This window comes from Mus pahari, chromosome 16 (genome assembly GCF_900095145.1).
Source record: "Mus pahari chromosome 16, PAHARI_EIJ_v1.1, whole genome shotgun sequence".
NCBI lineage: Eukaryota > Metazoa > Chordata > Mammalia > Rodentia > Muridae > Mus > Mus pahari.
Window position 1 is genome coordinate 17,349,696 of NC_034605.1, and position 15,699 is coordinate 17,365,394.

Below are 15,699 nucleotides of genomic sequence, written 5' to 3' on the forward strand. Positions count from 1 at the left end.
GAGAGAGAGAGAGAGAGAGAGAGAGAGAGAGAGAGAGAGAGAGAGAGAATGGTTAATTTTAATTGTCAACTTGATACAATACAGAATCACCTGGAAAGAGTTTCAGAGAAAGCTGTCTATATCACTATATCAGGTTGACCTGTGGGTGTGTCTGTGGTTGCCTAATTGCCTTGATGGATATAGGAAGATCCAAACTTCGAATGAGCTGCATCCTTCTACGATTTGGGGTGCTGACTTGCATAAAGAAAAGTTGCATACAGAAAGTTGGCTGAGCAGTAGGCATGCATGCATTTATTCCTTTCTGCTCTTGACTGTGGTGGAGACCTGACTGGCTTCTTTAAGTTTCTGACTTGTACAATGGAGTTATAAGACAGATAAACCCTCTTCTCCACTAAGCTGCTTCTTGCCAGTTTTTTTGTTTTGTTTTGTTTTGTTTCATTTTGTTTCATTTTTGGAGACATGGTTTCTCTGTGATTGTCTTGGATCTCACTCTGTAGTCCAGGCTGGCCTTGAACTCACAGAGATCCGATGCCTCTGCCTCTTGAGTGCTGGGATTAAAGGTATGAGCCAATACTGCCCAGCATTTGTCAGAAAATTTTAAATCATGGAAAGAGGAAGAAAAATAGGACACCAATTGAGACTATTTTAAAAAGATTTACTTATTTTTATTTTCTGTGTATGTGTGTTTTACCTGCACGTATGTATGTGCATCTCTGGTGCCCAATGAGTCCAGAAAAAGTCATCAGATCCCCTGGAACTGGAACTACAGATGGCTGTGAGTTGCCATATGGGTATTAGGACTCGAACCTGCGTCCTCAAAGAGCAGCAAGTGCTCTTAACCACTGAGCCATCTCTCCAGCTCTCATCAGGACTCTAAAAGGGATCTGGAGAGCCTTTAAATGTATCTCATCGGACTCTCTTCTCTTTCTACTAAGAGGTTACTGCCGAACGTCTTAGACATATTTAGTCCATTCCTCCTACTAAGTCATGCTGACTCATGTTGATTTCTCCTTTCTTGTTCTGATGGACCTCATGGTGATAGTCATTACTGTCTGTCCATACTGAGAACCCAGATTGGGCAAGATGGGGATTTATGCTCACTACTGAGCCACAGGAGTGACCAGGATGTCATTTGGTGAAATGATAATTTCGTGGATTCCAGCTTTATACCTCACAAACGCTGTTCTCTGGGTTTACGGAAGAGGAGGGGTACCCCGACTTCCCCGCCAGCAGCATCCAGCCTTGGATTCTGTTATTGTCTATATTTGCTGATAGATGTTAAGTTTCGAGCCTCATCTTTTTTTCCTCTACCCTTCCTAAATATCTGAAACGATCATTTATGAGACTGTCACATTTGTTTACTCCCAACAACAAATGATGGTAATACTTGCAGAAGCCCAGACTTCAACTCAAAATGTATCTGTGACAGATGGCTTTTTTTTTTTTTTTTTTTGGTCCCTTTCCCAAGTTATTTTACTGTGTTTATTAGAAACATCAGCTGTCTGAGGACTACAGTAACATTCTGGTGTTGTTTAAATGGTTGCCCTCAGATACACAGAACACAGCAGACCCTGGATCTTATGCAACCACAAAACCTCGGGTTTACTCAGGTGTCCTCGGGTTTACTCAGGTGCCCTTCGGTTCAGTCATGACTCGTCTTTGTACACACTGGAAGTTCCAAGTACTTGCAGCCAATAGAATCTACCCGAGGATACATTTCATCTGGATCTTCACTCATGAAGTCAATTATAAACATTATTGATATTATAATTGATTATTGTTGTTTCTAGACGTTTCGTTCACTCCTCTCGAGATTTTGAACTTCATTCCAAACAAATTTGCTCTAGCTAGATGATTAAATTTAATGGGCAGTTTTGCAAGTCTAATAAAACAAACTTGGGTGGTAGAAATTTAAACCAGAGAGGGATTCTTTTTGAGTCTTGGGTCAAAGGATCTTAGAAGAGATGTAATCAAAGGATTGTTTCTGATTGGCTTTTATTTTATTTTATTTTTATTTTGGAGATTATAAAATAATTATATCATCTCCCCCTTTCTTTTCTCCCTCCAAAGCCTCCATATTTATACCCCTCCTTACTCTCAAATTCATGGCCTCTTTTTCTTTAATTGTTGTTGTTGTTGTTGTTGGTGGTGGTGGTGGTGGTGGTGGTGTGTGTGTGTGTATTTTTATAATGATCAGCTTTTGAGTGTATATGAAATATATATATATATATATATATATATATATATATATACACACACACACATATCTGTGGCAGTTTTTAAGAATGATGTCTCAGTTTCTTTTAGACTTGTTTACATAAGTGATCATAGTTATAGAGCCTTATCTTTATCCAAATGGCTACACTCATGCCATGGGCTTTAGTCTACTGTGGTTGGCTTGTCCCCTTGAAGGTCTTAGGTAGATGCGATTCCAGTTGGCTCAAGGGCACCTGTGGAAATGCCTCTCAGTTGAGAATTTGCAAAGCTTTGACAGGTTTGCTTCTGTTTTCTCCAAACAGTATTCAGCTACAACACAGGTTCCCAGCAGACGTGTGCCAACAATAGACACCAGTGCTCCGTGCACGCCGAGTGCAGAGACTACGCTACTGGCTTCTGCTGCAGGTGTGTGGCCAACTACACGGGCAACGGCAGACAGTGCGTGGCAGAAGGTAATGTACTGTTCCTGTGCATTTTCAGCTTCACAGAGAAGGGCAAGAGTGGCTTTGGGTCTTGGAGCTTGTTTATAGAGGTGTCCTGTGCCCTGGTCTCTGGAATGTGCAGTTTTTAATGACGTCATTCCCTATGGCATTTCCTCCCAGGATATCCTCTTTTTTGTTTGTTTGTTTTTTCTTTTTCTCCCCCATCTTTCTTCACTCATAGCTTTGTCTCTGGAGTCCTCTCTGTTCGTTGTTTGCTTTTGAGATACCATCTTGCTATGTAGCCTGGGCTGACCTCAGACTTGAGATTCTCCATCTGAAGAGTGAATGAAGGGGCTGCCCTGTGCACCCCACACTTGGCTTGAGTCTCTAGTTCTGAGTGTATTGCTTGTAGATCTCTCTCTCCTTTCTCTCCTTCCTTCTGTCCCTCCCCCCAGCTCTGTCCCTCTCCATCTGGCTTAGACCAGGGTATGTAGTGGGCTCAGTTTTCCCATGGCCTCTACCTTCTTTCCTCACATCCCTGAAACCACATCATGCTTGAGGTGAAGCTGACAGGGCGTGGCCCTCAGTGCTAGCTTGTCAGACTCAATGCACATCCAGCTACAAAGTGGGTTCCATGATAGCTGAGGTCAGCTTTGACCTTTGTCCCCAAAGGACTGCCTAGTCGCTATGCCCACACAGTCAGGGGAGTCTTTTGTGTAAGTCTAAGGGTCTTTGTCATAGTCATCGGAGACCTTTGGGGTTATAAGTTAGAATGAATTAAAGTGACAGAACCTTGTATTTGGCCGTTGTCCCTTCAGATGCCACCAAGTTGCCGCATTTGTCACAAGCTACCTTCACGTGGGGACTTCAGTTGCTTTGTAAAATCTGACTAACTAAAACCTAGTTGGAGAAGTGGGTTCTGTTTTCCAGATTCCTTACCCTGGCTATCCTGAAATCAGTTATTTTAATTTGCCACACACGCACACAAAATTGTTTCCTTCTGGGTCATAATTAAGGAAAGTAAGATTTGTTTTATTTTCATCCCTCCTCAGCAATGAACCAACAGGCGGTTTAGATGTCATATTAATTTAGGAGCATGTTTTTAATGTTAAACTGTTTTTTATTTCCTTCCAAATTTTGTCACCCCAGGGGTGGGGTGCTTTTAAGTATTTGTGCTAGGCTTGGCCTTTATACCCTTTGCCCTAGGAAAAGCTTCCAAATTCCACATGGAAGTGTATTCCCTCCCTCCCTCCCTCCCTCCCTCCCTCCCTCCTTTGTTCATCCCTGGGTGCTGGGTATTGAGTCCCCAGGCAAGCACTCTGCCACCTGGGCCATTTCCTCGATCCCAAAGCATATTCTTAAAGGGCCACTTCATTAGTTCTCTCTCCCATATCAGAGCTAAAAATGCTGAGCAAACTGGCATTGAGCTCAGGTGTGACAAACTGCTCAGCTACACATCTTGACATTTTTGTACACACCCTGTAATTGCTTTGGGGTTGAAACATTTGTTGGATTTTTGCTACTTAATTTTTTTTTTTTTTATGTAGGCATGCATTTTTATACGGCTACCTCATGCCTATAATCCTAACACTCAGGAGACTGGGGCAGGGGGATTGCTGTAAGTTTGAGGCTAGCCCGGACTACAGGGTGAATTTCAGGCCAGCTAGGGCTACTGAGTGAGAGATCCCCTGACTCAAAAATTCAGGAGGAAAAAAAGCTAGCTTAGAGTCTGGCGGAAGCACTTTATTTGGCTTTCGTAACTTGGCCTCCTTTGTTGTTTCTGTAATGTTCTTGGAATGCATTTTTTTTCCCCATTAACCTGCAAGGGGTCATAGGATCCCCAGTGTAATGACACAGTGGAAGTACCAAGTTACTTCATGTCACATATGTCCTGATTGGTCAGTGATCTCATTTAGCAGCTTTCCTCAGCGGATAGCTAACATCCAGGAACATGTCCATGTGTCTGGGAGGAGGGGGTAGAGGCCATACTTCTGATCAGTCACAACCTAGAAAAAGAAATAAGATATATCATGTGAGGCTGATGGGGTGGAGTTCAGTGGCAAAGCTGTCACTCAATCTCCTGGGCCAGAAGAGAAAGGAAAAACCTGCAAAGAATGTAATTCTGTGTCAGACTTCAGCGATGCAAGGTGACCTTTATTTGACCTGTTACTTACATCTTCCTTCAGTTTTTTTTTCTTATTTTGTAGTATAATTCTCATGCCTCTGTGTGTGTATGTGTGCCTTTGTGTGCCTGTGTGTGCCTGTGTGTGTGTGTGTGTGTGTGTGTGTGTGTGTGTGGTGTTTGTATGTGCACACAGGTGGACCTTTGGTGTTTGCTCTCTTGCTCTCCACTTACTCTTTTGAGATGGGGTCTCTCACTTAACCTCAGCTTACCAGCTGGTGAAGCTGATCAGCCAGCCCCAAGGGTCCTCTCGTCTTTCCTCTCCATCCTAGCGCTGAGGTTACAAGTGTACATTGCCACGCAAGGCTTTTTATATGCTAGGGTCTGCACCCAGGTCCTTATACTTATGTAGTGCTGGGACTCTTAATGCTTGTGATGCACGTGTGTGTGTGTGTGTGTGTGTGTGTGTGTGTGTTTTTCCGAGACAGGGTTTCTCTGTATAGCCCTGGCTGTCCTGGAACTCACTCTATAGACCAGGCTGGCCTCGAACTCAGAAATCTGCCTGCCTCTGCCTCCCGAGTGCTGGGATTAAAGGCGTGCACCACCACAGCCCGGCATGGGTGTGGTTTTTATTCTGTCCATTATCAGTCATGTGGGAGAGAGGAGAGGTGTTAGTATCTCTGAGGCCCCTGGTGCACAGTAGTGGGTACCTAGCATTCGGCCTATTAGTAGCCACATGCAACAGAGGAAGGGGCACTGGAATATCCAGGCTTATTGCACACAGTCACGAGTATTTTCATTTCCCACAGCAATGCCACCTCTTTGCTTTCCTAATGAACAGACACATTCCTCTCTTTGGAAGGTAGGGGAAAACCATCTTCACCTTCTTCTTTTGTTTCTGGCCCAGGCTCTCCACAACGGGTCAATGGCAAGGTGAAGGGAAGGATCTTCGTGGGGAGCAGCCAGGTCCCCGTGGTGTTTGAGAGCACTGACCTGCACTCCTATGTGGTGATGAACCACGGGCGCTCTTACACAGCCGTCAGCACCATCCCTGAAACCGTCGGCTACTCTCTGCTGCCCCTGGCACCCATTGGAGGCATCATCGGATGGATGTTTGCAGTGGAGCAGGATGGGTTCAAGAACGGGTTCAGCATCACTGGTAATTGTAACGCCCAGTTAGAATAAACGGGCTACATAGTCATGGGTGAGGTCTGAGAATGAATGGGTTTGGAACTCTGTCTGCAGACACCTGGAAGCATTTCATTTGTGGATCGGGGGCCCCTCTAGTTCTTCCTCAGAAATAAGGGCCAGGAAAAATTCATGTATAGCATATCCATTAAAGGAGACCATATAGAATTATGTTATGGTGGAGGAATGGCTTCTTGATGGGGATTTAGAAGTCCCCATATTTGATGCTGAGGAGACAACATAGCTGCTGACATGCTTGTCTTGCAAGCATAAGGACTTGTATCCATTTCCTGGAACCCACGTAAAGAGCCAGGTATGAAGGCATGTACCGATGGTACCAGAGTTAGGGAAGCAGAGACTGGAAAAACATCCAAGGCTGACCTCTGGCTGCCATACATACCCATAAGTATACCCCCATACCCACAATCATGCACACAGCCCTTCACATACCAGTACACCTATGTCCAAAATGCGGTCATGCATCCAAACCTGAACACCCAGATACACCCTCACCCATACAAACATTGCAGAGACCTGCATACAAACATAGAAAGGCCTCCAAGGTTGAGCAAGAGTTACCAACCCATGCCTCTCACCCATCTGAGAGTGGCTGAGCATCTTCATATCTCCAGGGAAAAGAGCCTGTCACTTCTAACTTGATAAGTCTAACTTGATCAACACCATCCTCTTGAGTACCAGGAAACCTTGGAGGCTCCCAGAGGCCATGCCCTGTAAGGAAGGCTGAGTCTTTTGTAGATGCGTGGGCAGATCACTGAAGGGATCTCTCCTTGATGTTACAGTGTCTTCTTCCGGGTTCTTCCAAGGTCAACTCCAAGTGGATGCTGGGTGGATCCCAGGGTGGAGGAATCTTTGCCTTAGGGTTGCTATTGCTATGGTGAAATACCATGACCAAAAGCCAGCTAAGTGATCAAAGCATATTGGGGGAGGAAAGGGTTTATTTGGCTCACATTTCCACAGTACTGTAGAAACCAGGACAGGAACTCAAACAGGGCAGGAACCCAGAGGCAGGAGCCGTTACAGAGTCTGTTGGAGGGGTCCTGCTTACTGGCTTGCTCTCCATGGGTCGCCCAGCCTACCTTTTTATAGAACTCAGGACCACCTGCCCAGGGGTGGCACCACCCACAATGGGCTGTCTCCTCCCATATTAATTGTTAGTTAAGAAAATTCCCTACAGGCTTGCCTATACCCCGATTTTATGGAGGCATTTTCTCAATTAAGGCTCCTTCCTCTCCAGGGACTCTAGCTTTTGTCAGGCTGGATAAAACTTGTCAGCATGGAGTCTACCATCATTCCCAGGACCTGCACCCAGTGTGCTGGGCTGGGCACACTAACCCTGCTTCCTCCTCACTAGATTTGCCTTCTCCCTCTGCTCTTCCTTCCCGCAAGCTCTCCCATCATGTCACAAGTATCCATGTGTCCCTTCCTGCTTCCCTTTAGCTCTTTTCTTCCCTCCTCATGCTCTCCTTGCTACTTCCATGTGTTCTACAAATACATATTTAGATACATAATAATGAACATGTAACTTTAAATCTAGATTCTGGGGAGATACCACATAATATTTGTAGTTCTGAGTCTAGCTCAGTTAAACAAGCCAGGGCACATGAGTTCTTCGCCTGCCTCTCACTTCATGAATCTAGGGCCAGCAGGAGGGTGTACTTGCCCGATGGGAGGGTGACGGGCCTGTTTTACTTTCCAGGGGGCGAGTTTACCAGACAAGCTGAGGTGACCTTCTTGGGACACCCGGGCAAGCTGGTCCTGAAGCAGCAGTTCAGTGGTATTGATGAACACGGACACCTGACCATCAACACGGAGCTGGAAGGCCGGGTGCCACAGATCCCCTATGGTGCCTCCGTGCACATTGAGCCTTACACGGAGCTGTACCACTACTCCAGCTCAGGTAAGTCCCAGCCTGGGAGTCCCAGCGCAGGCAGCCTGCCAGTCTACATGTGCCCACCCACGGTGATAAACTTGAGATTCTGGGGCAGTCTCCTGGGATCTGTAAAGGGAAACACAGAAGGCTGTCCTCTATTTTAACCCCTTTCTCCCTCAGCACAAGCAGAAGACACACTTGAAGGAAATTGAATGTAAAACAAGAAAACAAGGTGTACTGGGACAGGTCAGCCAGTTGCCCTTGGCAGCTGACCTAGAGGGGTTGCTGCAGCTCCAGGCCAGCCTGAGCTACTTGGCAAAACCCGAAACACCCAGAAGCTGGAGTAGGAACTGCCTCAGTTGGTGGAGGGTTGAGGGCTTGCCTGCATACATTGAATGTATGAAGCCCTGAGTTCAGTCCCCGGCACTACATAAAGCAGGTCAGGTGTCTTATGCCCGTAGTCCCAGCATTTGGGAAGGGGAGCCAGGAAGATTAGAAATTCAAGGCCATCCTCAGGTATACCGTGAGTTTAAGGCTACGTGAGACCTTGTCTAAAAGAAGGAAACAAAATGACATAAAAGAACGCCACGAAATAAGCCTGAATACAACTTCTACATTTAAATATAAACCCTAGAGTCTACCATCGATATTAATGTTTTATGTCGCCACTATTATATAATTCAAGATTTTATTATAATATATTTATTTGTAGCTTTTACACTTATTCTCCTTTTGGCGTCTGTTTGGAGCTGAAAAGGGTGGCTTCTATCTGCTACTCACTCAGCTTGGCTAGTTCCTAGCACTTGCTACCTGTATTACAGCACGCACGCGCGCACACACACGCGCACACACACAAATACACAAACACATGTACACACACACGCATACACGCACACATGCACACGCACAAACACATGTACACTCATGCACACACACACTTCTTTCTCCCTAACTGTCCTCGTAGGTCAATGCTTAAGTGCTTCAGACACCCCTGTTTTAAGAAAAAGAACATTTTTTCTTACACAGTCCCATCAACATTATTTAGAAAACCAGGATTATTTTTTAAACCTCTGTAGCCCAAACTTGTCTCCAACTGAAAGTCAACCTCCTGCCTCTGCCTCCCACATGCTGGGATTACAGGTATGAGCCAGCACATCTGGCTTCTGGTATTTGGCATGGGAACCCCAGTATGCAATCTTTGGCCTGTCATTTCCGTTTAAGTCAATTGTACTTCATTATTACATCCAATCAGGAATGTTTACTGGTTTCATTAAGTGGCTTTGAAGGCCTTTTTAAGGACTCTGTCCCTGTCCTCCTGGTGGTCCTAATCCTATAGAAGTATAAATTACACTAGTTCCCCATCTCCATCCCCACCCCCACCCCGCCCCCAACCCCACCCGCACTGAGTTGAAATGACCTCTTGCATGGTGAATGTTGGCCGCATTTCCATCTGTTGTTTGTTTGTTTGTTTATGCTGCCAGGGCCTGAACTGACTCCCCAGGCAAACACTACAATGTTGAGTTACATCCCAAGATCTTAGTCAAATTTCTTTCTCTTGCAATATTGGGAATGGAGCCCTGGGTCTTGTGCATACATAAGAGACAAGTGCCCTACCATGGAGCTATACCCGCGGAGCTACACCCTCAGTCTCTTTCTCTCTCTCTTTTTTTTTTAAAATAGAGTTTTAGTTTTTTATTTTAAAATTAGTATTGGATGAAAAGAAGAAAAAGAAAAGGAAAGGACATGACTGCTGCTAGGTATGGTGGAAGAGAAGTTTATTTTATAGATATGTGGGAAACACAGTCAGACACGGAGAGGTTTGACAGAGCCCAGAGTGGATCAGTGCCACGTGAGGAGAGGGAGGAGGGGAGGGGAGATGGGGAAGACAAAAACCAGGCACAGCAACCAGGAAGCCCACAGCTACAAAGAGGGGGTAACATAAATGGTTGGATTATATAGGGAAGAGCAGCTGGGGAAGGACAGCCCAGCCCCTGGGCTGGAGAGTTCGGGTTAGGGGGTGGGGTATTCCAGCTTGGAGGGCCCAGTAACAGCTAGGTATAAACTAAGGATGTAAGGAGAACCTGTCTAGTGTCTGCTTTGATATGCTAAATAGGCACCTGAGCCTTTTGTCCCAGGATTAAAACCTAAGAAGTGTGTCACTAAGTTGCCTAGACTGAACTTGCACTCATCCTTGTAGCTCCAGCAGGCCTTGAACTTGCAATCCTCCTGCTTCAGCTTCCCAAGTTGCAGGGATTGCAGGCCTGCATTATCAAGCCTGACTTTCTGACCCTTTTCCGAGGCTCAGTCCCTAGAAACAGATGCCGAGTCAAACGGAATGAGCTTTTAGTAACGCCAGACACTGTTAACCTATCCTCCAGGCACGTGGTACCCATGGCCAGGGCTCTGCAACTGGGGTCGGGTCTCATTCTCCTTCTAAGGGCTGGGAGCCTGTGAAAGGAAGGAGAGACAGGGCTGAGGTCCTGCAGCCAGATGGCCTGCTGGCAGCCAGCACATGGAGCTGGATGGGAGACAGCGGACACTGGCCTTTTATTTATCCTCTGGCTTTGGTGGCTCTCATATGGAGCAGGCTGCAGCAGAACTCTGAGATAAAAAGGGCCTTTATACTTAACAGAGCGGGGTGGGGAGTGGAGGGCTTTGTTGCCTGGGCTAATACTGGTCCTTTTCTGGATAGAGAGACTTTCTCCTCTCTCCTTGGCTAAGATTTGCTCTTGATAATTTTTCTAAAATTGGCTGCTACAGAAGAGTCCATACTGTATCTTTTTAATACCACACGGAGCTATGTAATCTAAGGTGGTTGGGAGCAACCACTATTTATTGATTCCTGAGTGAGAAATTCTATGGAAGCCAGTCCAAATGCCTCTGATCATATAGATTCCATGTAAATTTACAAACGCGCCCTCGTCAGATTCTCACCACAGTTCCTTCTGAAAGAGGAGAGGAGGCAAAAGCAGCTCGTACCAGGCTGGCGGGCCCCAAGCTCCGCTGGTGGGAGGAGGGAGGCCAGCGTGCCTCCTTCTGAGCAGCTGCTCTTTCTGTTGGACCTCACTTGTCTCTAGATGATGGGAATCGGCAAGTACTAATGAACGCCATCACCCCATCACCGATGCTGCTACAGGAGAGGAGAAAGCAATCCAAGTACAAACAAAGGGTCCTGTTTAAGTTGCTCCAGCAGGCCTGTCTTCTGATTTCATTGTAGGCAGGAACCGCTCACTACTAATGTCCTCAAGGCCTTTGATGTAGCTCCCCACATCTGTCTGTCTGTCTCCCACACCTCAGTGATCACTTCCTCCTCCACCCGGGAGTACACGGTGACGGATCCTGATCAGGACGGTGCTGCACCCTCACATACCCATATTTACCAGTGGCGTCAGACCATCACCTTCCAGGAGTGTGCCCACGATGATGCCAGGCCAGCCCTGCCCAGCACCCAGCAGCTCTCTGTGGACAGCGTGTTTGTCCTGTACAACAAGGAGGAGAGGATCTTGCGCTATGCCCTCAGCAACTCCATCGGGCCGGTGAGGGGTAAGGAGGAGGGAGCTCATGCAGGCTGGCCATGACGGTGCGGTGTGCGGTGCGTTTGCGCATGTCTCTGCGCTCTCTGCACTCATGCCCGCCAATATCTGCCTCTTGGGTTTGGGATTTTAGTCTCTTACTCTCTGTCTATAGAAGAAAACGATGGTCAGACATCCCGTGAAAGAGAAAAAAATGCATGGTCATCAGTGGCTATTGGCAAACAGACCTGCTTTTGTTCATTCAACCAAAGGCCTATTCATGGAGGTGTCTGGGCTATTTATTCATGAGCTATCAGGGCAGAATGCGATCCCGATGAGTTCCCTCACAGAGCCAACCAGCCAAAGGCTACTACTGGCTCTAGTGAACATTTTTCTTTTTAATTCTATTTAAAATTTAGAAATAAAAAAATTCTTTTTTAAAGGACCACATTGATAATTGTTCATAGTGTGGGATATGAGCTAACTAATTTCAGAAGGCATATCCAGTGAGCAGTGATCACATGAGAAAAATGGGCATGTCCATACTCAAACGTATCATTTCTCAGTGTGGAGAATATTTTAAATCTTCTTTGTTAGCTGTTTTGACATGTGTAATTGTTGTCATCTTCAGTAACCCCACCGTGCCACAAAACATTAGACCTTATTCATCCAGCGGCACCTTTGGCTAGTTAACTGTCCTTTGGTCTTCTCCCTCCCACTCCACCCTTCCCTACCTCAGGTAGCCATTATTCATGCTCCTTCTGTGAAATCAACACACGTGTGAAATCAATTAGCACTCACGTGTAAGACCGGGCAACATTTGTCTTTCTGTGTCTGATTTCTTTTCATTCAACACGGTGGTCTCCAGGCTCTCCCATGGAGTCAGAATCAAAGAATGTCATTTCTTTCTTTCCTTTTTTTTTTATTTTAAGATTTATTATTATATTTAAGCACACTGTAGCTGCCTTCAGACACACCAGAAGAGGGCGTTTGATCTCATTAGGGATGGTTGTGAGCCACCATGTGGTTGCTGGGATTTGAACTCAGGACCTTCGGAAGAGCAATCAGTGCTCTTAACTGCTGAGCCATCTCGCCAGCCCCCAGGATGTCATTTCTTTTCGTGGGCTAAATAGTATTCCACGGTGTATAGACATATTCGTTGCGTTTCTGTTTCTGTGATAAAATACCAGAACCAGGATCAACTTATGAAAGAGAGAGATAATTTTACCTTGGGGTTCTAGAGCGAAGCCATCTGTAATGGTGGGGGAGGGGTAGCAGCAGGCAGCTGGAACAGGAAGTGGAGAGGATGTCTTCAGCTACAAACATGAAGCAGAAAGGGTGACCTGGAAGTTGGGCCAGGCTGTAAAGTCAAGGTTTTTCAATGGTAACTTACTTCTTCTAGCAAGCCACCTCCCAAAGATTCCACAACCTCCTTAAACCATGTTACCAACTGGTGACCAATTATTCAAATACATGGGCCTATGGGGAACATTTCATATATATATATATTAGAAGGGCCTAGCTGATCCCATTGTAGTATCACACAGAAGGCCCTGGTCCCCATAACTCTGTTCTTTTGCAGTAATGGCTTACTTCCTGGGGCAGCAGGGCTTCTGGAATGTTTTTGAACACTATGTCTACCTTCACAGATGGCTCCCCTGATGCCCTTCAGAATCCATGCTACATCGGCACCCATGGGTGTGACAGCAATGCAGCCTGTCGCCCTGGCCCGGGAACACAGTTCACCTGCGAATGCTCCGTCGGCTTCCGAGGAGACGGGCAGACTTGCTATGGTACTTCTTTGGGGTCTGCTGTTGTGAGGCGCTGGGCTATCAGACTGGGAGGAAGCCTCCAGGTTCTGTAAACCAGAAAGCTGGGTGTCTGTAACAAGAATGAATGCGCTGAGTGTGTGACATGCAGTCATACCATGACAGACATACCTGGATTGCGTATGCTTTATGTATACCCACTTGCCATCTCCTTGGTCATGTCAGGGGGTTCTGCCCCTTTCATCATCTGCCCTAGCCTATTTCTCAGCAACAGAGCAAAGTTCCTGGTTTGGTTCTATTTTTACTTTAAGACAGGGTCTCCTTGCGAACCCCAGGTTGGCCTCAAACTGAAGGCCTCCCACCCTCCGCCTACCGGGTGGCAGGATTAGAGGTGTACACTGCCTGGCTGTTTTCAACTGTTTTTAAGTGTTCAGTTCAGTGCTAGTCGACACACTCACGCTGCTGTGTGTGCAGTTCAGTGCTAGGCGACACACTCACACTTCTGTGAAGTTGTCACAGTCACCCTTTGCTTGAATCTCTCTTACCTTGTACAGCCAACTGTGCTCATTAGACCACAGCTCCCAGTACACTGTGGCACATCCCAGGGAGTGCTCCTTTTGAGAGACGCAGAGATGCTTCCCGCTCCCCGTGACTTCGTACACTCTGCCGCTGTCCCTGGAAATCCTTGGCCAGCTTTGTTCAGGAAGACGGGTGGCCATCCACGCATGTGCTTGCTTTTGTCTGTGGTCAGTCATTGTGTAGATTATTAGCCTTGGGGGCATGTGGAGAAGTCCTGAGTCAGGCTCCCTGCTGTTCTGAGTTGCCAGAATGAGCCTCAGTGTTAATGCATCTGGACGTGAGGCTTTTGACGGGAAATCGCATTAGGCATCTGTATTTGCGTGTTGTTTTAACCCAGGGAGATTCCTGAGAGAGGAACTAGGGTGAACCTCTGTGATTCAAGTCTGTGGGGGGATAGATGACCCATGACATGCAAAGCGAGGCTGGTTTTAGCTAACTAGTCTCCCAGTGAGCTTCCCATGTAATTGGGAAGAGACTTTTTTTTTGGGGGGGGGGAGGGGTGTGTAGATCTCGAGCTTAGTGATTTGCCTGGGGTTCACATCACAATGGCACCCACATATCCCTCAAACAGTAATCCAGAGTAGCAGTATCAGCTAATATCTCGGGGAAATAGTTTCCAGAAAGCATTCCACATGTCAATAATCTCCACAAAGGGCAAGACATTTATAAAAGAAATAACTTGTAGAGACTTAGAGTCTTTCATTGAAAATGTACCAAAACTGGTCACTGTGGGGGAAAATCCAAGGATTAACCTAGAACTGGTGAGATGGCTGCTGTCTCACAGCCCAAGTTCAAATCCCAGCACCCATGTCCAAAGCTGGATGTGGAAGCATACACCTACCTGTACTCCCAACACTCCTACAGCAAGATGGGAGGCAGAGAGAACCGCTTGGTAGCTCAAGGGCAAGCTAAGCCAGAGGACACGGCACAGCAAAAACAACAGAGAGACCCTGTCTCAGCTGACTCCCTAAAGCTGTCCTCTGACTTCTACATGTATGCAGTGGCATGTATGCACACGTGCACGTGCACGCGCATGCGCGCACACACACACACACACACACACCCCAACACTAACAACAATGACAACAACAATTAAAAAGTAATTCCAAGCAGCGTGTGGAACAAATCTGTGATCCAGCATCAAGGATTGTGAGTTTGAGGACAGCCTGGGCTACATGAAGATACTTGGTTTCAAAAAAAATATTTTTTAAATAAAAATAAATAATCCACGGTTTTCCTACTTAGCTAAAAAGGGGTTCCCCTCTTTTCAGAAAGGATGTTGACCAGATGTTGAAAAATCCTCTTCAAGCAGATGTTATGGGATACTATGAACAGATGGTTGCCATAGTTACCAGGCTACAATGTCCATCAACCAAGGGTTAAGGACATGGACGCATGTTAACAGAAAAGATTTAAATCACATGTGAGGAACAATTTACAAACTGTAAAGAGCATGAGATCTTAGTGGGGACACTGGGAGTGTCTTGTCCCTAGAGAAAGAGTGTTGTCCAGCCTGGCTTATCCTTACAAACCTGATAGTGTGGGAGCAGCCCTCCTGGAACCTACTATGCCAAGGTCCTGCTGACCTGCTGTGGCCTCTGCTGCTCTTGCATAACACATCTTCCGTCTCTGTAAATGTTCCCAGCAAGGAAGGGGCTTGGACAAGTTCCCTTCGTGACTTGGCCCTGGCCTTTCGATGGAAAGCTGATGTTCTGTTCTGCTGCTGTTTGGTCTGAGCCTTCAGGCTGCAGCGCAACACAGGGGTCCAGCCATCTGCTGTGAGAGCTCTGGGAGCAGTACAGAGCACAGGGGATAGGTGTAACAGATTGCGCTCTATGTGTGGGAGCAGGGGCTGGCAGATGGGGGCAGAACCCCCATCCTCAATCCGGGCTCCAGCCCATGCTGATCTCTACCCCTCCAAAGTCCACTGTCCAAGATCCTAAATCTTGAACTGCACGCACGCACACACACACACACACACACACACACACACACACGC

General features: G+C 46.6%; 1 protein-coding gene across 1 annotated transcript in view; it reads left to right on the top strand.

The window, feature by feature from the left end:
* The window catches only part of Nid1 (nidogen 1), a 75,715-nt gene that overhangs the window by 35,749 nt on the left and 24,267 nt on the right, over window positions 1-15,699 (top strand). The window contains exons 5-9 of the mRNA XM_021215559.2: window positions 2,520-2,669; window positions 5,669-5,920; window positions 7,667-7,867; window positions 11,138-11,383; window positions 13,002-13,145. Coding sequence (XP_021071218.1) covers window positions 2,520-2,669; window positions 5,669-5,920; window positions 7,667-7,867; window positions 11,138-11,383; window positions 13,002-13,145 — 993 coding nt within the window. The remainder of the gene's footprint in view (window positions 1-2,519; window positions 2,670-5,668; window positions 5,921-7,666; window positions 7,868-11,137; window positions 11,384-13,001; window positions 13,146-15,699) is intronic.